This window comes from Larus michahellis, chromosome 3, assembly GCF_964199755.1.
Source record: "Larus michahellis chromosome 3, bLarMic1.1, whole genome shotgun sequence".
Lineage (NCBI taxonomy): Eukaryota > Metazoa > Chordata > Aves > Charadriiformes > Laridae > Larus > Larus michahellis.
The window spans coordinates 18,280,209-18,303,958 of record NC_133898.1 but is presented as its reverse complement, the minus strand read 5'-3'; the positions used below and the strand labels follow the sequence as shown (position 1 = coordinate 18,303,958).

Below are 23,750 nucleotides of genomic sequence, written 5' to 3'. Positions count from 1 at the left end.
ATCCTTTGGCCAAAAAATCTTTCAGTGGTATGGTGAACTTTTTTTCCCTTTTTTTTTTTTTTTTTTTAATCAGTGGTGATTGCTTACATCTTCTTGTAGATGACGGCTTTTTTTTTTTTTTAAAGTTTTCTGTTCAAAAATGAGTAAGCAGTTCTGTTAGAGTGGGTTTTAACAGTACTGTAAGTATAAGGATGCCTTAAGTATGTTGCCGAATCGTATACAACTATCAAAGGTCATCTTTCCTGTTTTAGAAAGGTAGCATGATGTGCCATAAATGTTCTCGCTAACACGTTAAGCTATTGCTTCCAGCAGGTGTTGGGCAGGCTGGTTGAATATTAGGAGCAGAGCCACCTAGGAAACCAGTGTCTACTGTTCTGGTTGTTGAAAACAGTGCTGGATTGAGCCAAAAGTTAACCTTTCCCTGACAGGGTATTTTTCTGGCTATCTGGAGGCCTTTCTTCACTCAGTGTGGGCTTTGGGGGTTTTTTTTGTATTGGTTTTTTTTTTTTTTCCCTTATTTGTCAGTCTCTTCATGAATACTGCCATAAACTGTCTACTCTAAATACGAACACAGCCATGCTGCTGAAGGTCTGTTGCTCTGAGGGCCTCTTCCAGTGCCTCTTGAAGACAACGGTGGTGCTCCCGCTGACTCAATGGCTGTTGGATCAAGCCTGAAATATTTGAGCTTCTTTGTGTTTTGGAATTTAAAGCCAACATTTTGTTTTGTTTTGTTTTAAAGCACAAACACTAGGAGAGGAAAAAAAAAAAAGTGGTTTTGGGTTTTTTTTTTTCCCTTTTTCTCATTATTTCAGTTTTAAGCCTGATTTGTTTAATTTCTTGAAAGGGAAGAAAAATACTCTGCTGCGTTCCTGCTTTGTGTGTGAACACCCGTTAGCCTACACCCGTAACAGGGCAACGTGCGTGCAGACGTGTATGTCTTCTGGATATCACAAGTGGTGCATTAGCCAATTAGGCCTGATACCGGATGTGTTACTGATGGATAGTAGGGGTAAAACTCGCTATTTAAAGGAAAATTAAGTACCAGTGCAGTGGTTCTTAGGATTTTTGGGATGTGGAGATGCGAATGCTTGGTGGAACTGGTTTTTTTGCTCATGAGTTGCTTTTGTACCTTGGATGGAAAACTGCAAAGGGCAGAGTTTGTGTCAATGGAAAAACGAGGATTCAGCTATGCGGAAATATTGTTAGCCATCAGGGATTTTGCTCGGTGCCATGATTTTGTTGCACGCTGTTGAAGGGGGCTGCTGCCCGCCTCCCACTGAAGGTGGTTGCAGCTTCTCTGTAGCTTCCAGGGAAAACTGGATTGAGGTCCAAGTGTTGTAGAAATTGCGGTCATAGTTGGCTCCGTGGTTTGGTTTGGTTCTGAATTATTTTTTTGCCTTGGATAAAGTTTGAGAAGGTTAGTACTTATTAGGAGTGTGGCTGTGCCGCTGTTAACCCTGAAGTTGGTGATAATGACTTCAGCATTTCTTGAAGGGATGGGGTTGGGATGCTAACAATGCATTTAATTACCATATGCAACGAGCAATAAAACCATACTAACTAGAAGTTAACGGTGAAAGCTGCGTCCATCCTCACAGCTTTCAGCCTGGGAGAACTGGAATTGTGGAAGGGGGGAAGCAGGGCCGCGCTCTCCACGCTTTGCCGCCTTCCGTCTCCCCTTTGTGAAGGAGAAGGTGGCCGATGTGTGCCCCTGACCTGTGCCACCGCGTCATCCCACGCCTCTGCCCGTGCGTTTTGGCTGGCAAAGGCGGCCGGGTGAGTGCGGAGCAGCCTCTCGGTAGTGGGAGAAGAGCCCGCCTTTCACTTACGTACCTGGCATTGGGTTTGGGTTTGTTTGCCACCTCAGTTAGAGACCCTGGTGTATATAGTATAAATGGAGTATAATTAAAAGTTATTTTGATTGTTGGGTTTTGGGTTGGTTTTGGTTTTGTTTTGGTTTTTTTTTTTAGTGACATATGTAAAACGTTCATGCCAATGGTTGACTCGGATATATTTTGGCAAGAAAAGTATTAATGAACCACATTCGATTCTTTATAAACAGTGAAGAAGTGTATGAGACTCATGTACGCGGGAGAGGCTGCTCTGCTGAGGATAAATCTGATGTGAATACTGTACCAACCTGTATTGGCCTTTCGGATTCCAATACTAAATTACTGCTTTTGAAAAGTCACATCAAATGTTTTTAAAATCCGACTGTAAAATGGAAGTTGTATGGTTTACAACTTTTCATCAGCCTGAAAAGTAAGTACAAGCTTTAGTTAGAGCAAAGTACTCTCATACACGTTAATAACGGTGTAGTCAAAATATTTATTGAAAAGAAAAAGGTAGAATAATTTAAATGTTGCACCTGCCATTATATCTTAAAGCACATTCTTCACACCTAACTGCCAGTGCCATTATCAAGTCTGTTTTATAAGTGTACATTTCTTCAAACTAAAAAGTGCATAATTAAAAGTATTATGTTACTGCCATATAGTGATATAAAACATTTTATAATTGCCAAGTCATTGTAACTATTATTTATTTAAAAGTGAATTGTAAGAATGCTTTCTGATCAAATGAACCAGAGTTGTTTTTAAACCGTTCCCGTTAGCTTGTTTCTAATGTAGCATAAGCAACGTCCTTGGGTTTGTTTAGAATAATTTTGCCAGTAGGTGACCAATTCTAACCCTTATTCCTCCAGTTTAGTCCTTTATCCGTTTTAAAGACAATTTACAGAAGTTTAGTTTTTTGTATGCTAATCTCTGTTAATTAAAATGTTTATAAAGTTTATTTTTACCAAAGAGATGCAATTCATTATGACAAAATATTGCAGAATAAACTTTGTTTTATAACATTTGTGACTTTTCTGCCCACATTTTTCATTCAGATGATCAAAGGGGCTTTTCTAAAATAAACAGCATTGCAAACAGAAAAGCGCTGTGTTCTCTCTTTATCTACAGACCCTGGTCTGTGATGGTGCTCCAAGTCCCTTCCCTTGCCATTTAAATCTCTTCCACAAGACTGAGTCAGTGTAAAAAAGCTAAATGTGTAATTTGTTGTACGTCTCGGCTTGGTTAAGGCTTGTTGCACGCGTGTGGGAGTCATCTGTACAGTAACAGAACCCTACCAATCCACAGCAGGGTTTGCTCACGGTCAGGTTCATCCACAGCTGGCCCATGATATTTGAAGAGCATCTTACTAAGGCCAAAACTTCACCCTTTTAACCTGGACCTCCAGGAATGTTTTGGCATCTTGGAAATTGCTGAAATACTACCGCGTGCCTTTTGCCCTGTGCAAAGCATTTGTTTCAACAGAAATAACTCGAATCTCTTTCTGATGAAACGTCCGTGATTATTTACAGTTCTGTATCCCTATCGCTGCGGCCAAGTTGCTTGTATGATACTCAAAGATCGACAGCATAATACAGGACAGGTAATTGAAAAAAATGTGTCCCTGGATAAAAGCTGCACAGATCTTGTCCGGTGTTTTGTTCAGCGTTTACTTTCTTTAGATATGATTTACGGCGTCTCTTGGGTCTTTATACATAAGGCCTTACGGAAAGGCCTTATTATGGAAGTCCCCTCTTGGCTAGCGGGAATTAAATACTCCCCATCCCGCTTTTCCGGGCCAGCTTTCCCCTCGAGTGCATGCACACAAACGCACCCTTCCGGTGCCTGAGAGGCAGAAGTACCAGAAGGGGGAAACAAGGTATGACGCGACGCTTCTCTCTCTTAAAAGCAGACGTTAGTCTATCCCTTCTATTTTTATTTTTTTAACCTACCAGTATCACTGTAGGATCTGATGGAAATACAACAGTTTCCTTTGCAATACTCGAAGTGATACAGTAGATTTTAGCAGAGACTTGCCTTCATCACCATATCGAATAATAGTTAAATCGCAGATTACAGAATATATATGTGCTATTAATATCTTTGATTTAGTGTTCATCTTCATACACTGATAAAAGAACAACTGCTCTAATTAGTTTGGACAAAATCACAGCTTTGTATCATATGTTAATGATATCTTTCTAATTGTTATTAGCTATATTGTGCTAAGAGGGCCTTAAGTTCGTTGTTAAATTTCCCAAGAGTGTTTTCCTCTGTTACGACTTTGCTGGAAATTACCTTCTGTATGGAGCCATAACTCTCAAAATAAAGCATTAACTGAAGCAATTACCCACTTATACCAGCTGTATTTTAAGGACATTTGTTGAGGAAATACTTAATGGATTAGATTTATTTTGAAAAAATGGCTGTCTAAATTTGACACAGAATACGGTTATATTTTTCAGGGATCTTGAGCATCCAGATAGCTGGAAGTGTTCTTAGTTTGCACAGTCTGAGTAAATATACGACCTGGGGTGCTTCAGGGTAATCGCCTGTGAGTGTTAGTCCAGCAGTGTTCCTGTGAAGCTTCCCAGCGTATTTGGACATAGAAACTCTCTTCCCTGTTTTTACCTGTGAGAGTCATTCACAGGTGAAGACTGAGACAGCAAAGCAATATCCCGTCTGATCCATTATTTTTTTTTTTTTTGTGTGTGTGTGTCTTCAGATCAGCTGGGTTTCTTTTTCTCCCTTTTCTTCCAGAAAGCTCTCCTGAAAGCCACCTGCTTTTACAGCTATAAACCACTTCCAGCTAACGTAAGATTATTAACTACCCTCTGCCAGTGTTAGTTTAAACAGCTCGTCGTTAAACATCAGAGTGTTTGTTTTCCTATTGCATCAGTACAAAAGCAATCATTTCCCTCCTTAGGCTCTTGACTTATTAAACAAACCAAGATTATTTGGGTTTCGTTTGGAAGACATGATCTTCGCTCCTCTTAACCACTTGTCTGTACGTCAATTCCAGTTTGAATTCGGCCTGCTGGCACGTGCATGAGAAGAGTTACAGGCACTCTTGTAGAACACTGATGCTTTTTGTAACCTGGCCTTAATCCCTTCCTGGACTTTGCAGCACCGCTCTTGCGTGTATGTCCTAGGCTTGTCCTGGCCTTTACCACGGTCACATACAGTCGACTGATCCTGTTATCACCCAGTATGTCCACGTCTCTGTCCTCTTCCCATCACTGCCAAACAGTGAGGCCCCAGTCAGCCAAAAAAGTTGGTAGTTTGTACCCTGCAACTTGATTTAATGATATCTGTCCTGATCCAGACTCTTCATGATCTCTCCTAGTAACCTTCCTGCTCACCAGGAACTGCCTTCTGATGCAGCCTGCCCAAATAAAGGAAGAACGGCAAGATTTGTGAGCTGTGATACGTATTTCATCACTGCATGTTGCTCTTCAGCTCATTTTGCAGTTATCCACAGGGTTGAGGGTTTTTTTGTTTAAAACAGTGGGGACAGATCAAAGGTGTCTTTGCCTCATGTCTTAATAGGAGATGCTACGTTTGCCATTGTCACGCTTCATTTGAGCCATGGGAATGACTACCCTCAACCAAGTACTTGTCTGTGCTCTTTCAAACTTCAGAGAAGGACAACCAGTTTCCTAAACTACGTACATCTACCTGAGTGTGGCGTTTATGCTGGTTGCCGTAATCTCCGTTTCTGTAGTATCTTGACTTTCCGAGCCCTAACGAGCAGCACACTAGATTGGACTGAATACCTAATTTCTGTATCCATTCCAAAGGTGCAGGGTTAAGCACTTGGGTGTTTTCACGCCTGGAGATGCAAGTTGGTTCCTATCAGACCAACCTCAGAAGCGCTGATGTGCTTTGCAGTTGGCAGGCAGGTGTTCAGAAAATCCTCTGTAGGTGCCTGTATCAACCTTTACACAGCATCGCTTTTAAAAATAGATTTCATGCCTCAAAGGCTTTTTTTGATTTAATTAACTTGGTATCTTGGTTTCTTACTAAGATCCAGTAGCTGTTTTAAATGCTAAAATCAGCTTAGCAAGCTAAATTTTCAGTTATTTTCAGTAAGGGTACATTTTATTCTCTCTCATAAGCTTTGTGCGTGTTTTCCAAACTGCTGGTGGAGGTCTCCATGCTCTGAAAACGCAGTCAGACCTCCACAAATTACACGTATTTTGCTTTTCCTTTTGTCTCTGAGTAATTTGAAAAGATGAAAAATCCACCTGTTGGGTTTGACTCTGGTGTGTGCTGGCTGAAACGACCCGCTGTTTGGCGCGGACCCTGCGAGACCTTCCGCCAGGCAGGTAAGGTGTAGGCAGCGCTGAGCCGTTTCAAAAGAGATGATGATGTTGCCTTAAATCTCCGAGCGGCTACACAATTCTGGGTATTAACTCGAGTGTGATGGTGTTGTAATGCTACCTTAAAAAAAAAAAAAAAAAAAAAAAAAAAAAAAAAAAAAAAAACAAAACGATGGCGCCATGCTGCATGATGTCACCTTGACCCAATCATAACCCATTTTCTGCGAGCATAATGTTAACTCCCTCGAGAAGCATCCGCTGAGTGACAGCAGCATCCCATGCAGCCGTTGCTAGGCAACAAGATTCGGCTTTCAGCAGGATCTAATTTTAAAGTATTTAACCCTAGATCTGTCAAGGCTCATTATTTCCGATGTGGTTGTTAATCCCTACTTGTTGGTGTCCAACTTTTGCAAATACCCTGCTTCTGGTGGCATTGCCGGTTTATTTATCATATATAGTGGCTCCTAACGAGGAGAAGCGTAAGCACCCCGGGCAGATCGTGATACCGAATTTCATTTTAGTGCTGATCTATGCACAGAAATATGGGATGCAATTAGAGGTGGAAAATAGTGCATTGTCATTCTGCGAATCTTCCTTTCTTTCCCGGCTTGCACCTACTTTCTCTCTAAGGAATGCTGGTTTTCAGATGAATGAACGCTTGTGGATGTGTAGCTGGAGATAACAATTAAGCTTCAATTTTTAGTAGTATTATGTGTCCTCTTACTTCTTGCTGCATTTCATCTAGGTTAAGAAGCTCGTCGTCTTATCTAAAACCATTCCAATAAACTACGGTCATTTTGCAATTTAGGGATTTTTTTGATACTGGAAAACTTTAACTCTTTTAAATTATGACATAGAATACTTGCAGATAATTATACAGACCTACAGAGGGTTTTTTTGTAAATAGTTTTCTACATTTTATTTCTTTCTAACGTGTAGAGGCCTGGAAGCCTATTCCCGTATTTGACTAAAAAAGAAAATATTTCTGACCAACTGCGTCATTCCTTGATTAATTACTAGACGTGCCCCTGTAAGTGCACTCAAGTTCACTGCTAGCTTCTTAAAGATACATGATATTTCCCTCAACTGAAATAATGCTGCTTTTACCGGTCAGTTTCATAACCACACCAAAAAAAAAAAAAAAAACCCCTCCCAAAAAAACCACTGGAACTGCACAAAACCCCCATAAAATGTAATAAAATGAAAAAAAATAAAAATCAGACCATTCATATTTTTTAAATGCTAATATACTCCATCTCAGCATCGTAATCCCCCCCTAAGATTCTTCTTCTTTCCATTGTTAGGATTCAAGACCAACGCTGCTTTGCTCCTCACGCTGTTTCTCCTTCCCAGTTCATATTAATCTGCAAAGACAAACCTGTCTCTGCCAAAGCACTTTTTCCAGCAGCCAGTTTGATCGTAATGCTCCCCTGCTGCCTCCCCGTCCTCCGGGGGCATCCCCCCTTCCACTGCTTCAAGTTCATGTTTCCCATCGCTGGGCTTGCGATGTACAAATAACTATTTATGGCTTTCTCCTTCTGCATGGCACGTTGTGCCTTCTCCCCATGCTGTCTCAGTGAGGAACCCTGCCCCACGTCTCCTCCATCCCTCTTCTTTTTCCAGGACAGTCTTTCCGCACCAGAGACCTAGCTTTAACTCATTCCAAAAGTCCAAATTACTTCTGGAGGTGCCACCATCATTTTACAAATAAAAATGCTCGAGAACAGGAATAGTTCTGATTAAAATGTTTCCTAAACTACTGGTAAATCTGCCAGATCTCTCTCCTTTCTCTGCTCATGTGTCTGTCCCTGGAGATTTGAGAAAATGAAGACAAACCTATGCCATCTTTGCTGCAGGTAACAGCTCCTGGTTTGTTGATGTTGCTCGCATGGGCGAGTCAGGACTTCTTTCAAAGGCTCGCAGGTCTGTGTCCACAACTGGTGTACGCGAAAGAGCATCACTCCTCACTGCACAATCATCATAACGCTCCTTCTCAATTCGGTCTTTTATCTTTCTCTGTGAAATTGGACAATTTGTCTCTCGGGATTCAATGAACGTTGCTTTTATTTTTCTTTCTCCAGCAAACTCTGCAAGACCGCAGAATCTGTGCGGGCAGTCTTAGCTGGGTCAACGTCTCTCAGCTATGGCCCCTGCAAGTGTGAAGAGAAGAAAATGAGGCTGTAGAAGATGCACAGACCTTCAACAAAACACGGCAGAGCTAGGGAAGACGTTTAATTTTCCTGGAAGAGGGAGAATTCCACATTCAAAAAAAATAAAAATGGAAGAAACACAAACTTTTTCAGCTGTTATTAAGTTTTGCCCATTTTACAGAGCGAGCAGCAGTAAGGATTTGCTGTGAAGCTACAGAAGTTGCTGCTCTCGCACCAAGGCCTGCTATGTGTTGCACTCGAGGGGAACGTGAGTTGCAAAGTCAACTCTGAAGTATCACACGCACCCGCCCGCTCAGTTTTTCCATCTTCTCGTTGTCAGCAATTTCTTTTTACACAAAGGCACCACTCCCCCGGCCATGCACACACCCTATAGATGACTCAAGCTATTTATCCTATGGGCTGGGGAGTAACACAAGAGACAGAGAGACTTGTTTTCATCTCTTTGTTAGTGCTAGGGAAACACTGAAATTATGATAATGAAGACTACAAATAATTAAAAGAAACTGTTCTGTGAAGTGCATATCTGTACATGCGTATGCATTTTTGGTTTTGTGTACTTGGCTTTTTTTTATCAGAGCAATCAGATTTTGAAAGAGGTGAAAGGTTTTATATAACAAATGCTTTGTTACAGAGTCACCATGAGAAATAACGAGCGCATATCGTGAGCACATATCCTGCCGTTCATACTTGCTGTTGCTAAGATAACAGAAACAAAACACCAGTTTCGGGTGTTTGCAGCTCGCGAGGATGTGGTTTATGCATTGCTTGTGATAGTCTGATGACTGAAGATGGCTCCCTTCCAATCGTTTTCAAATTTTTTCCGGATCTTAGAAACCCTTTTGTTGTGAATACTTGTACGCATAAAAGTGATGACAATGAAGTTTATTTTCCCAAAGCACAGAAAACATCCTGCACGATTCAAAATACATTATTTGTTTATTTCTCTAGCTGCACCTATTCACAGGGTATGTGAGTGCAAGTTCTGACTAATCGGACAGAGGGGAAGGCACTGTTTGAGCAGGGAAGGGAGGATAAACGAGCTTGAAAATAGAACATATCAAAACAACCACTGTAATTCTTAAATAAATTATTTGTCTTGAAACAGCATCTAAAATTCAACACCTGTTATACTAGCTGCTGAGCAGAGACATAAGAAATGGACAGCCTCTGTTCCACTGTACGTCCTTTGCTCTCCATTCTCCCCCATGAAAGCCAACAAGACAAGCAAAAATGCTACGACCCTTGTAAGGGATTTCTTTGCTCAACACGGCATGTTTTAGCTTGCATTAGGTCCTGCTGCATTAACGCGTGCTCTTTGCAGAAGGGAGTATTGGGGGGGGGGGTCCTGTGGCAACCACCTCACACTGCCTGGCATTCCTCTCACTTGACCTCTCTCGCTCTGCGCTTCTGATGACAGGATCAGTCCACTGCAATTACGCACCGAGTCACTGACGAGGACGCATTACGCTGCAGCAACGTGCATGGTGCGCCTCCCCAGTGCAGCAGCCGGACAACCTTGCTCTCTAGGGAGAGATGAGTATTAAGAAAATGCTTGCGAGGAAACAGCACAATAAAGACATTTTATTTTTTTTCCACAGATGAAAGAAGGAGAGGTAGCACTGCAGCTGCAATGGCAAATCAAAAGGATGAATCTGAGAATTTCCTATGAGAAAGTTAAAAACAAAACCAAACTCAAGCCACGTAACTTTTGTTACCTGTATGTTTGGGGAACCTTGACTCAAGCTGTTCACCACGTACCACCATGGAATGGTGATAAATTACAACATCATATGTTCCTAACATTAGAGGGACTCCAGGATCCATGAGAAACTGTATAAGAGACAGGACCACTTTAAAACACAAGAGGCAGGTCTGATGCTTAAAATACACTGAAGTAGAGCTGTCCTCATGACGAGCCTAAAAATCCTGCAGTCGGCTTTCAGCCTTACAGCCTTTAAGCAGTAAAAGCACCCATCTTTTGACTCACTCTGTCCGCTTGTGTTTTAAGAAACTGGCGTTACCTCCTATGATAAATGCCGTACAAAATGTATATTTGGATCTTGCTGTTCTAGATGGATGCAGGCAAATAAATTCTGTATTCCTCCACTCTGAATGCAAGCTGCCCAGCCAGAAACACTGTTGTTGTCAGTGGGAAAGCACTTCATTCTGCTACAACTAGGCACTGTAATTCCCCCAGCTCCCTTTCCCAGCTTTCAGCTGTGAAACCTCTCTCCCAGCATTCACAGCGCCAGATACAAGGAGAAGATTTTATCACAAAAGCATCTCTGAACACAGCACAAACCAGGAGTACTGTGTTTTGCAAAGCATATTCAAAGCATTTCAATCTAACATTTAATGAAAGACATAGCCTAGAAAATGCAAACCTGAAAATACAGACTTAGAATCAATTGCAAAGGTTTTTAATAATTTTCCAGTATAAAATTTAATGCACTGACATGTGAGAACATATCATGCAAGGTATGTTGCTGTTAACCCTGGTGTGCTGAATGGCAATTGCAAACTCCATTTACTTTGTTAAGAACTTCTGTAGGGAATACAAAATGGAGCGGAAAGAGTAGTCTATCATGGCTCTAATGTTAAAAACTAGAGCTTCCTTATTTCTTATTCCAGTATTGCTGTTTAAGCTCTCCTAGTCATGCAGAACAGCAGCAAGATCATTTGGACGACTATGTGTTTTGCTTTTTCCCCCTGTTAGACTTCCTAAAAATGTGCAGTCGCTGTTCTTGGCAATATGGATCAGTGACATGTCCTCCAACATTAAGACTTTCTGTGGAGACAGAAACATATTTATTAATCTGGCCACCATATCATATTTAGTGCTTGCCAACTCCATTACTGTGATAAGCAAAAGAATAGCACACATCATCAAAGCCTCAAGACTAAGGAAAAGGATTAGCTTCCATTACAGGCACCTACTATCTACTCCTACTTATGGGAAACAAAGAGAAAAGGAGCTAAGAAAATGATGATTTAGCACCTCTAGCACTATGAAGACACCATGCTGAAATCAAGTGGAAAAAAACGATACCATGGAAACTGAACCAAAATAATAATTTGCTGTTAGATCTCTATCCTAGACCAGGAAGCCCTTAACCTGCAAATCACCAGATGCTCAGCATATACTGGTGAAGTATCATCACATTTTTGCCTTATTATTCTTTTCCTTACACATCTGTTTCCAGTAATTTTCATAAACAAAATCCTGCATTAGCTGGAGATCTGGCAGGACCAAACACACCTATTATGATATCTTCAGATTCTGCTTAAAGAGTGCTGATGGTACACACACATTTAAATGTTTGGCAAATCTGAGGATAATGAAGAAGAAAATAGGAGACAATTAGCACAATCTAACCAATCTCTGAAGGAGGATGGCTGAATGGTGGAGAAGCTGGAAGAAGGCTCCGAAACAAAGGCACCTACAGGCTGTAGGCTGCAGAGAAGCCCCCCACCCCCAGGAACCACAACGTGCAGATGATCAAAATGACCCCCAAGACTGTGGAATTCGAGTTTCTGCAGCTTGAGGGCAAACTGAGGGCACTGCAGTTAACGCACGACTTATTGGTGTTCCCCTTCATTAGCATATAAGGGCACTGAAGACTCAACGTAGTAGGAAGAACCGGGCGCTGGCAGACAAATCCCATCCCTGCTGCTCACTTGTTGCGAACCACGAGAACTTATTTAACTGCCTTTTGTTTCATTTCTTCACCTACGGGCCGGCAAAAAAAAAAAAATGTGTTTGCCTCAGTTTTTGCGTTCAGTTACGTTCGACGCGGTGCGCTATGAAGGAATAACGCACCACGCTCCGTGCTGCAGCCTCCTCCCCTGGCAGACAGGCAACACGCCGCAGGCCTCACACCCCCCCGCAGCACCGCGCTCCGCCCGAGGAGCAGGCCCTCAACCAACCGCCCTCACGCACACCAGCGGCCCGGCCTCACTGCCGCCGCTGGGGCTCCCCCTGCCGACAGCCCTGCCGCGGGACCGGCCCCGGCACTCCCCCGCGGTTGACCCGAGTCGCGACACGCCGATATGACCCACCCCGGGCGAAGGCTTTTTGGGCGGGGTCGGGCCCCGTAGCCGCGAGGCCGCGCAGGGCCCGGCGGCTGTTACCACGGCAACGGAGGGCGGCCGTGAGCGCCTCACGTGGCCGGGCCCGCCCCCTTCCCCCCCCGCCATCTTGGAAGTTGCGTCAAGATGGTGGCGCCGGCGAGTTTTAAGCTCCGCCCTCCCTCCCCGCGGCGCGTGGGGCGGTGTGGTGACGTCATCGCGCTGCCGCCGCTTGAACCCGGAAGTGCGTCTTCCACTTGGCGGGCGTGCGAGGCCGGCGGCGGCGTTAGCGCTCAGCCCGGGGCGGGGAGATGGCGGCGGCCGCCGAGCTGCAGGGGAAGTACCAGAAGCTGGCCCAGGAGTACTCCAAGGTATCAGGCGCCGGAGCCCGTCCCCGCTGCTCGGCGAGCAGCGGCGGCCGCCGCCCACTCTGCCGGTGCCGCTCCCTGCGCGCGGGCTGCCGGCCGTTACGCGCCTAACGGCCGCCCCTCTCTGAGGGGAGGGGGCCTTCCTCGCTTCCTTCGCTGAGCCTGCCCTGCCCGGGGGAGCCGTCTGCTGTGCCTCCGTACTGCCCCGGGGCGGCGGGGCCCTGAGCTCTCCCGCCCGGCTTAGGGCTGGTTAGGGCTGAAAAGCTGTTTTTTGAGGCCCAAAGGTCGTCTCTTCTTGAGGGTGAGGTGAAGGCGAACTTGGGCAGGCAGAGGAGGTGCAGGTTTGCAGGTGCTGCGGGAATACGGTATTGGTGAGAGCTGGCTGGGCAAGTCAGCGTGAGGAGCAAGGTGGCCTTGTCTGCAAAGCATCCAGTAGGACAAATAATGGGTTCAGCCATGCCAGGGAAGCAAAACTAGCAGTGCTTTCCCTTGCTTCTCCACTTCCCACTCAGGCGTGAGGCTTGGTTATCCTTTTTGTGTGTGAACACTTGTTGAGGTCTTGGTCTTGTATTTTACCCATAGACTCTGAGTTTGCTTTGACTGGTGGATGTGGGAGGGTCAGTGGTGCAGGGTCTTGGAAGCGAGGACACTTGATTCCACACTTGTCTCGTATCTGTTCCCATTCTTCTGCAGCTGACTTAGCTTCCTGTGTGTGGTGCTGCTTAACGGAATGTTTGCAAAGATTTCTTGCCCATAGTGGAGAATGCCTTTCCTTTCCAAGGTGCTTAAGATGATTCTGTAAATGGTGGAGCCTTGCTTAATACAGAACTCTTCATTCTTGTTTCCTCTCTAAAAGGAAGAGGAGACCATTGGTCTTAAATAGTATAGTTCTTCAACCGTCTTGGGGAAAAAAGCCAGCACTTTGGTTTTGTGTAGCCCAGCATCAGAGTGTTTGGCACAAGGCACTTGACTATATTTGACACCTTTCTCTAGATTACAGTAGATTACAGAATGATGTGTCTTTAAATACTATTTTTCTTGGAATTGCTATTAAAAGTACTGTACAGAATCTAAATTGTTCACACACACGCACATATATGTAAATGCTTCCACAAGGTCATTTTAAGAAAACTGAATTCACTTTGGGGTTTTGTAGGTCTCAGAATTCATATTTCTTGTTGCTTTCTACAATGGCTCTGCTATACCTTGGAGATTAAAAATGGCTCAGGATAGGTAATTGAGGGACTCTGCTGCTTGATTCTTGAATGAAACTTCACAATGTGGATCTTTTGACTATAGCTTCTGAAAGTTCCAGCTTCTGGATCCTCTTTCTTCTAATGTAATGGTGTCCAAAAGCTTCCTTTGAACTTCATCTTGCAACTTTCAGCCTGAGATGTTTCATTGGTTCTTTGTGGGAACTGCTTTTTTGGTCTTACCCCAATTCTTGTGCAACGATTCCAGGGCATTGTGGGATCCTCTTTGCAGATAACCCTCCTTTTTGTGCAAATGATCAGTTGTTCAGTTGGCTGTTTATTTTGTGCAAGGGGAGGAGGAGAACAAAGAGTAGCTCTGTGAAGCTCTTTGCCTGTTCACTTAGTCATGTTGTTTGAGCCAAAGAGAGAGGTAGACAAGACCTTTATAGACTCAAGGAATGCCAAGGGAAGTACCTGCCAGAGGATTGCTTTCCCTCTCAGTTCACAGAGCAGTCCAGAAGAAGGACGTCTGTTTTCCGAGTCTATTCTTCCCCTAAAGTTGCAGCTTCTGGCTTTCTCACACAACCCTGACGGAAGTAGTAGTCAAAAGTCTCTTTCAACTTGTGACGGTCTTCGGTAGATCACACTTCAGCTCAGGTATTTCAATGCACCATGACTGAGCTAGTTCATCCTGTGTTTCATCATTGCATCTGACATGTTCCTACATTAACAGCTGTGGCAGAAAAAAAGGCGTAGAAAACTACCGCACTGCTTTTTCTTGCTAGGGAAACTCTGTGCTTGGAAGTGTTTCTGTGGCGCTCTTGCAAGTTTCTTCTCTTGCCTTTGTGATGCCTGAACAGCACAGTGGGAATACTGCAGGGCAAAAGCCTGTGCTTAGCAATGTCAGCTGACTTCTGACCTTTCAAATGTATTCAGTCATCATACTGAAAAGATTAGCCATTGCTGTTTTACATTGAATCTTGCCTTTTATACATCTGCCAGAGGTATTCCCAAACACTATACAAACCCTTTTAATTTATATCTGCAACAGCTGGATTCAAACATGTCAAGTGAATACAAACTGCTATTGAAGAAACCAGGATTCAAGCAATTGTCAAGGAATGGGAAGATGGAACTGTCCGTATCCTCATTGCTGCAGGGTAGAGGTACTCTGTGAAGTGACTGGGAAATAGATTTCTTGAGTATCGCTTTTCACTGCAGCGATTTTTAGCTCAGATTTGTGAACTATAGAAGTAAGTCTTAGAGGGCTTTTTCTTCTATGCTTTTTATGCGTTTTCCTGAAGTGTTTGTCAAGCTATTCTCTCTGGATCGTCTGCTGCTACCAGTAAAAAGTATTTTTGCATTAGAGTATCACTAGGCTTTTCTTGAATTGATAGAGATCTTGACCTTATTGTGAGCTCTGCTTATGTTCCAGAACCAGTCATGAACAGTTTTGGGGAAAAGAGGGGAGAGACAGAAATAGCACTGAATACAAGCAAGAACTTGATTAATCAAGGAAGAAGTTGCACTTTTTCTATATTTGTTCGCTGTTCTTCAAATCGTAACTATATTTAAGTAACTAATCTTCCAATATATTTATTGAGTAAGAGTTATGTTCTATTTGACCAAAGTGTTCAGATTGTAGAAGAACTAGTTTCTTGTGAATTCAGGCTATAAATTGGATATTCTTTCAAGCTGATATCTACCTGATACCACTGTTACCTACCTTAACAGAATACTTTAAAAAGTATGCACATCTGGTGCTCTCATGAAACGATATCATGTTTTACGCACGTTCTAACAAATGTCTTGTATTTGTTACTTTTTTGCGTAGTTATTGGTTTCTCTTATTTTTCAGCTTCGAGCTCAGAACCAAGTACTGAAAAAAGGGGTTGTAGATGAGCAAGCAAACTCTGCTTCTCTGAAGGTAATCTTTAAAAACTGCTCATGTCAGCTGTATTAAGCTGTAACAAAATAGGTAAATGGAATGGGTAAATGGGAATACTTTTTACTTAAAGTATTGTGACTAAAAGAAGGAACTTGATTTAGTAAAAATTTCTGTTCTGCAGGTAGTCTTCATCGTTGTCTATAGGTGCTGACTTTGTAAAAGTGTGAGGTTGCTTCTTGATGATTAATTTATAGAATGAAGTACCTACTTGATTTGTGGGCAGCTCAAGGAAGTGAAATCTGTTTTTTAGTTTAAAAGCAATATTTTTGCCTCTTCAGTGTTCAAATAGTGAAGAAAGACATTTTTTAATGTGTTCTTTTATAATGTGATACTTCTTATTGAAAGTACATGTGAAAGTTTTAAAATTAAACTTTTTGGTCATTCAGGAGCAAGTGAAGATGAAGGATCAGTCACTGAGGAAACTGCAACAAGAAATGGACAGCTTGACCTTTCGAAATCAGCAACTTGCCAAGCGGGTGGAATTACTTCAAGATGAACTTGCATTAAGTGAAGCTAGGGGCAAGAAGAACAAGGTATGTGCTAAAGGCAAAAAAATTTGCTTAGCAGATGTCTGCTCCACACCAGTCAGTGTCTAATCCTGACTTCTAGCAGTTCCTTTGTGTCGAGGGTTTAGCTGAATATTTTTGTCAGAACTTGTGTTATTAACTGATGTTAGTGAATATACCCACAAAACAGGTATTGATACATATAATGCTAAGTAGTTCTGTATATTTCTTTCTAGTGCGTCAGCTAACTGTTACTGAATTGCTGTCTCCCTTTCCAGATATTTATTAAGTGTTCAAACAGCTGTGAAGGATCTTGGAGCTCTGTGATTAATCTACTGCTATGAAGAAAACTGATCACCCCTCACTTCCTATCCCCACCTCCTTGCTTTGTAATTTTGGTGTTGGTGTTTAACTCTTAAGCCTATGATTGTAGCTTTTCTAGTCGGCTCTTCTGTGAATCTTGTCAAATGCTTTGAAATATAAATTTTTAGCTAGTATACTGTGTACTATTTTGAAATGACAGAATAACTTCAGTGCTGTGATCTTTCTTTGCCAAAATGCTTGCTGATTAAACCTGGTTATACCACGGTCTGTCTAAGATCAGCCATGTCTTCTGTAGGTAACATGAGAATTCCAGGGGCGGTGTGTCTGGGCTTAAATAATTCTCAAGCATCCTTTGCTACCTTCCTTTTATGAGGAAACCCCTCTTAATTGCTGTCATCTTTTCTTTTTGGTTGGCTCCCAAAATGCTGTAGCTATCAGGACTGACATTAAAGAAACCATTCAACTGATTAGTAATATGATCATCTTCCCTACTTTTTCCTTAAACTCTTGTGTGGTTTTTTGCTATCCAGTTCCTTGAGAAGCGTAGTATCCCTGACTTGTGTTATTCGTGCACCATAGTAGATTGTTCTTCAAAATGCAGTTTGACCCTTCTGGTTTTTTTCTTTTTTCATGTTATGTAAGTTATCGCTTCACTAGACAGTTTTCCAAATTTTGGAGGACCTCAGCCTGGCTTGAGTAGCTTTGCAAACCATTGCCACTGGCTTTCCCATTCAGCTGTCAGAATGCATACTTCTGTATTTTTTTTAAGTGTTTGTGCTACCTTTTAAATGTGTTCCCTTTAGTTTTACCTATAGTGCCTCACTGACTACATACATTGCATTGAACATACCTCTACTAAATTCCATGTCACCCTTACTTCAGAGACTTGCCATTGGGAGACCATATAAATCACATCTAAAACTATTTTGATTAAGGTTTGGATAGATGATCTGTGTCAGACTGCAATCCTTGTAGAAGGAGGGGAACATATGCTTATATCTCAGGTGTTGTAGTCCATAGGCTGACATCAAATGCAAACGTGGCTCAGCTGTCTCAAGCACTTCAAGTTTGGTGTTAAGTTTAAATGTAAACAGGCTCCTTTTTGGTGATGGTACTAGCTTTGTTCAGCAGTGTGGTAGAGCAGAGAAGCAGTGTGGGATTCACTGGTGGTCTCTGAGTCTTGTGGATGAAATGGGTGAAAAATGATGAAGCGGTGGGCAGAGAGGTGTCTGTATTCTCAGGGTAGTTGGTGGACAGTGAGGACGCTGCGTTTTTCAGTGCCACCTTGTGCTATAGCCTGCTGTGGGATAGTGCACTTTCAGCGATATTCCTCGTCCCAGCTGAGACCAGAACATCTTACACTTGGGCACTTGGTGGGAGCAGATGTGCCTTACACACAGCTACCAAACCAAATAAGCCTGTGTGCATAAAGTTTCATATTATTGACTATGTGGAATCATGCAAGATTCAAACGATGTCAGATGGGCATCTGCCCATACAAGTAATTTCATGGTTGTGTGAATGTGACACCTGAGTAGAGGCTTTCCTGTGTCCTTATAGAGTTAACACTCTACCACTATACAGTAAGAATGGTATGAAGGAAAGAGTGCTGCTTTTAGGCTCATGCTGTGTGCAACATGCATACCTTTTGATATATGTTAATCAATGTAAGTAAGATACACACTCGCGTGCCTCTGTTGGGAATTAGCGATGGGAAATGTTTTCATATACTTGTGGATGGGCTTTGGGAGAGACCCCCAGAGACTTGGAGATAATGAATGCATCTTTTTTCTAAAAGAAAAGTGCAGAATCCTCATCTCAGTTGAGTCAAGAGCAGAAAAGCGTCTTCAATGAAGATCTTCAGAAGAAGATAGAAGAGAATGAGCGACTACATATACTTGTGAGTGAAACTTTTTTAACCTTTCTTTTTTGTTCAGAAAACTGTCACATGAACAAAGGTAGAGAAAATAAAATGCCATCTGAAAAACAGTGGGTTTAAAAGGTTAGTTGTATGCAAAACTGTGGATTGGATTGGATGGCTTATTTATAAAGATATTCACTGAGCAAATGAGAGAGTATTTTGACTTCAGGTTCTTAAGACAGTATGTGGAATAACTCACGTAATATGTGTTTTCTCATTCAGTTTTTTTGAGTTTTGGTGACACTTAGCTACTCTACTGAAGATAGCCATATAGTTGGTACTGGGTGGAAACTCTTTTAGTTCACTAGCTGTTTCAGAATTGCCTTAAAGCTTAAAATACTTGCTGCAAGTTGCCATAACTAAGTCAGGAATTACTTTACTGAAACAGAATGCATTTCACTTTGGTTTAGAAAACTTGAAAAAACCTTATGGCTCAAGTTTAATTTTTCAGGTGTCTACTGTTAATCAGCAATATATTTAAGAAATGCATGGTACTACAAACTTTAATAAACACAGAGTAGTTTGTTCCTGAATCTTTGTGAGTATCATCATAAAATTTCTATTTATCTGAGAACTAGTACTTGTTATTAACTTGGACTGGCTGATTGAGTTGGTGTAACTCATAGGACTAGATTTCATAGTAAAATGAAGCTTTCATAGGAGCTCTGCTTTTCTTTTTTCAGTTCTTTGAAGCAGATGAGCAGCACAAACGTTTAGAAGCGGAGCTGAGAACTAGGCTTGAGGTTTTGGAAACTGATGCTGCCCAGCATCAAGCTGTGGTGGACAGTTTAACAAGCAAATACACGGACACCATAGAAAAACTGCAGAATGACAAAGCCAAATTAGAAGTAAGGAGTTTTTCTTGTACTTGCAAGTTTGAAAAATTTTGAAGTGAAATGTTTTGCTGTGTCAGTACTTACATTGTGAGATTATCTTCTTGCATAAAGATCAAGTCTCAGACACTAGAAAGAGAAGCTAAGGACTGTAGGCTTCGAACTGAAGAATGGTAAGTGTTTTTATTTAATATAATGAAAAATTGATTTAAAGAAATAACTGCTATAAAATATTAACTGGATTATTTTTAGAGAATAATACCTTTAAAAATAATTAAAGGAAAAAATACTTTGATAAAACTGAAAATACTGGGCAGTAGCACATTAACATCAAGACTGTGCAGGTCACACCCCTCTTCTGCTTACTATGCAACTAGACAATTCCGCAGATTTAATTTTCAGTAAGAGCAGTGTTGTCACCAAGCTATTTTAAGTAGCTGTGAAGTTGATGAAAGCTTGGAGAGTTTATTTGTAATGGAATGCTATAAAAAGTAAAGAAACCACTGAACTTGCATGAAACAAAGATACGTCAATTTTTTATGAACTGATGCTAAACGCAAAGCTTGGGTAAGGTATGCTGAGACAACTGACTGAAGAGTTTCAAAAAATCCCCCTTCACCCCAAAAGCTGCTTGAACAATTGCTTTTCCTTCAGCTGTAACATGCTCAGGTAGAATATTTGAAAGCTTTTGTTGAAGGATTGTGTTGTTAGTTTTGGAATACCTTCGTTGTCTTGAAGACAAGTTGTAGAAGACGAAAAGAAGTTGAGAACTGTGGGACAAATCAAATTAGGGTACAGTTTTCTGAAGTTCATTATGAAGTTCATCATATATCCTGCATTTTTTAAGGATATATGTGCACTATAGATCTTTAATGGATAAAATGCATAGTGAATGACCAGATAGAGAGTTCCTTTTTTCAAATGGTAACCCTGAAGTATGTATTTTAACTATTTTGATAGATGTGAACATACTTGAATTCCAATAACTGTCAGGGTTTCACTAAGAATGACTTGCAAAAGACAATGAAAGCTGTATTTTGCTGCTGTTTGCTTTTTTGTGGTGTTTGAAAAACAGTCTTAATCTGCTACTGTTCAGTTCAGAGCATGTCTGTCATGTTCTATGATGACTGGATAATTAATGTTATTGTAAGAAATTGTCCCTACCATTTCAGAAGGGAGGCTTTTTAAAAATAAAGCCTGGCACCTTATTTTAAACACTGAAATCTGTATCTAATGAACGCATGACAGAAGATGTCTTTGAGAGTGCTGCTCTTCTGTTTTCTCCGCTCTTTCAGGGGCAGGCATCCATTTGCCTCTGACACCCACACTTTATTCAGTAAAGCCAGGGAATATGAGACTGGACAGCCTGCATGCCTTGAAAATTAAAGGGCAGAATGTAAAACAAGACATAGCAAACTACTTGTTTGCCATTCCTTTATAGCACTGCCCAGTGCTATTGCAGTTCATGCTGTACAGTTTCTATGCAATTTTGGAGCTGCTCTTGAAGAAAAATGTTTCTTAATGTGCATGAGCTACTTATTGGCCCCTTTCTTCATATCTTGCTTGTCTATTTTATTATTCTTTTTCCTTGTTAGTTGTGATAAATTTCCATGTATCAAATGTTCTTGTAAAAAAGGAAAAAAACTGTCACTTTGACACCTTCCCTCCCCACCCTCCACTATATGTGCAGGAGTTCTAGATGTCAAACAGGAAGCAAAACAGTGAAGAATTTGGGGGCCTAAGTTGGGTAAGGTGTGGAATTTAGTCTGAATCAATATGCAGTAATCTTTGACCTGTGTATATAATACTGGAATATATTACAGTTCATCTCAAGAATCTGTACTAATGATGTTAGTAATCTTAATAATTTAGGTTCACATCTATATACACAATTAAATTCAAGCGAAGAAGATCCAGGGAAAAATCACTTAAGAATGCATCAGAAACATAATTGCCAAGTCGTGGGGGAATGGGCCCTATCATGGTAGTGTTTAAATATGGGGCTTTGAAAAAGCTTGTGAGGTATTTCTAAAAGTGATGTGGCATAGTTAACTGAATTATCGACAACTCACTAATTGCATAACAGAATACCGCATTGGATATGTAGTAGCTAATTTAAAGGCCCTTTTGCATTCCCATTCAGTTTCCAGTGGAAAAGAATACCTTCATACAGCTTATACAATAGTTGCATAACTGGAAAATAATGTAAAGATAAACTCTCAAGTAAGCTGAGCTTCTCGAGAGTAGAACTTAAGATTTACAACAGTTTATTATATCTTTCACTGCATTTGGGGTTTAAAATAAAATGTCATATTAAATATAACATAAAGGAGGAAAAATGATTCCTACTGTCTTATTTCTGTCTGACTTCTGGAAAGAGACAGATACCTGTACACTCAAGGGATGCTTATGGTGAGCTATGGTGTTGGTGATACAGATTAAATTTTAAAGGTTTACGGTGTGTGTGTGTGTGTGGTTTTTCGTTTGTCTTTTTGTTATTTAGCCAGCAACAGTTAAAGAATCTTCAATCAGCTTTGGGCAGTAGACTGGAAGAATCTCTATGCATAATCAATGAAAAAGTACCTTTTAATGACACAAGTACGTATTGCTTTGTTTTGGGTTTCTTGTTTAATTTTGGTTATCCATCTTGAGGAAGTACTCCTTCAAATGTATTAGTTGTAAGAAATGTTGGGACATCTGAACAGACACTTGGAGGTAATTGTAATAAGTAGTCATAATATTCGCTATAATTTTCTTTAGTTATCTTAAAGATATCAAGTTTTTATACTTGTGTATCTCATGAAAATTAGAACTTTTGAAGGCTTTTGAGTAATTTGCCACTTGTCTTGCTTAGTGTTGACAAAATATTGTTAAAAGATGAAGGAACACTGTCAATTTACTGGTTTCTCCACAAAGAGAATTTTTTCTTTAGTTACTGATCTCGGAGTATTATTTTTAGCAGGGTATATTCAAGAGTTACAGTAAGTTAAGATAGGGATAAACTAGTGGCTGCAGAGATGTTGACTTAATGAGGCATTGCATCAATAATGGTCTACACTTAGTATTAGTGGGAAGGCCGTCAGCATGTCTCATGTCTGATCAGAGAATGCTCAGACTAGTTCTTATCTGTGGTTTGTCTCGGGCTCGTTCATCTTTTCAGGGGAAAAAAACCCTTTGAATTTGGGGACTTTTACCTGAAGCAACCTTTTTTTCTGCTTCCTTTCCAACTGCTACTAGATAAATTGAAGTGCAGAGGATACTATGAAATTAGAAGTGCTCAGCCTTTTGTATTGTTTTGGTACAAGAATCGGTTAGTATGTTCCGGATCAGTGCTGTGTACTGGGTGCTTTTGTAAATAGGTTGAACACAAGGTTGTCCTTGGGCAGGCAGCAGCCTCTACTCTTCTGGCAGTGAGACTAGGAGGACCTGTAGTAGTGAGAAAGCTTAAAGTAGTGGAGAAGGAACACCAAAGTGAAAACAGGCTGTTGAATTTCTGGTAGACTTTATTGGTAGCTTTTGCATTTTTCATTCAGTTTAAAACTTGATGATAATGTTTGGAATAGCCTTGGGTTCTCTAAAAGCTGATCTGGCAGGGTGCTGCGGGGATGAGCCTTCCACGTTCTCCACTGGGTTGGCAATCTAGTGAGTCTTGGCTTAGAAACACCAGATCATCTTCCCTTTAAGAAATGCTGACTTTCATACAGCATGTTATGCTTTGGGCAGTAGACTGGAAGAATCTCTATGCATAATCAATGAAAACATACAAGGTGTTGGTGCCTTGAGCTGATACCCTTTTCACTTTTTTCCTCTTACAAAGGTCACTGCCTGGCATCTGCTGCCTATTTCTGCTTCTCCAGCTTCTTTAGCTGATTTTTTTTTTTTTTCCCCAGGTAGTTATCATTGTAGTGAGAACTTTGATACAAATAATTTATCTGCTCACTCAGCTGCCATAGCATAATGTTTTTGCTTGTGTAGAAAACACTGCAAATAGTGGACAGAACTTTAGTGATAAAAGAATGAGAGAAGGTCAGGAAGTATGGCTGCTGTGGATTCCAATGGTCTTGCTATAGGCTCTGTAGTTGGTTTTAAGTGTAACTAGCAGCTGGCTTCAGTTTCAGTAACAATCAAATGGCTTATTGACTGCTAAGCACGGTTTCAAGAGTAGAAAGATAACAAAAAAGTTTTCAGAAGCTTATTTCCATATAAGTAAGATTTGGTAACTTTGGACAGTGTTTTTTGTTGTGAATACAACTACCTCTTCCCA

General features: G+C 41.3%; 1 protein-coding gene across 15 annotated transcripts in view; it reads left to right on the top strand.

Annotated features, from left to right (window-relative positions):
- Nucleotides 1-12,624: 12,624 nt before the first annotated feature.
- The window catches only part of PPP1R21 (protein phosphatase 1 regulatory subunit 21), a 33,466-nt gene continuing 22,340 nt past the window's right edge, over nucleotides 12,625-23,750 (top strand). For 12 of the 15 annotated variants that reach the window (XR_012585980.1, XR_012585979.1, XR_012585976.1 and 9 more), the window contains exons 1-7: nucleotides 12,625-12,764; nucleotides 15,813-15,881; nucleotides 16,289-16,435; nucleotides 18,531-18,632; nucleotides 19,337-19,501; nucleotides 19,601-19,659; nucleotides 21,990-22,084. Coding sequence is in view for 6 of the 15 variants with exons in the window: in XM_074578904.1 (XP_074435005.1) it covers nucleotides 12,705-12,764; nucleotides 15,813-15,881; nucleotides 16,289-16,435; nucleotides 18,531-18,632; nucleotides 19,337-19,501; nucleotides 19,601-19,659; nucleotides 21,990-22,084 (697 nt within the window). In the remaining 9 variants the exon portion in view is untranslated. The other 3 variants (XR_012585977.1, XR_012585978.1, XR_012585981.1) reach the window with 3 other exon arrangements.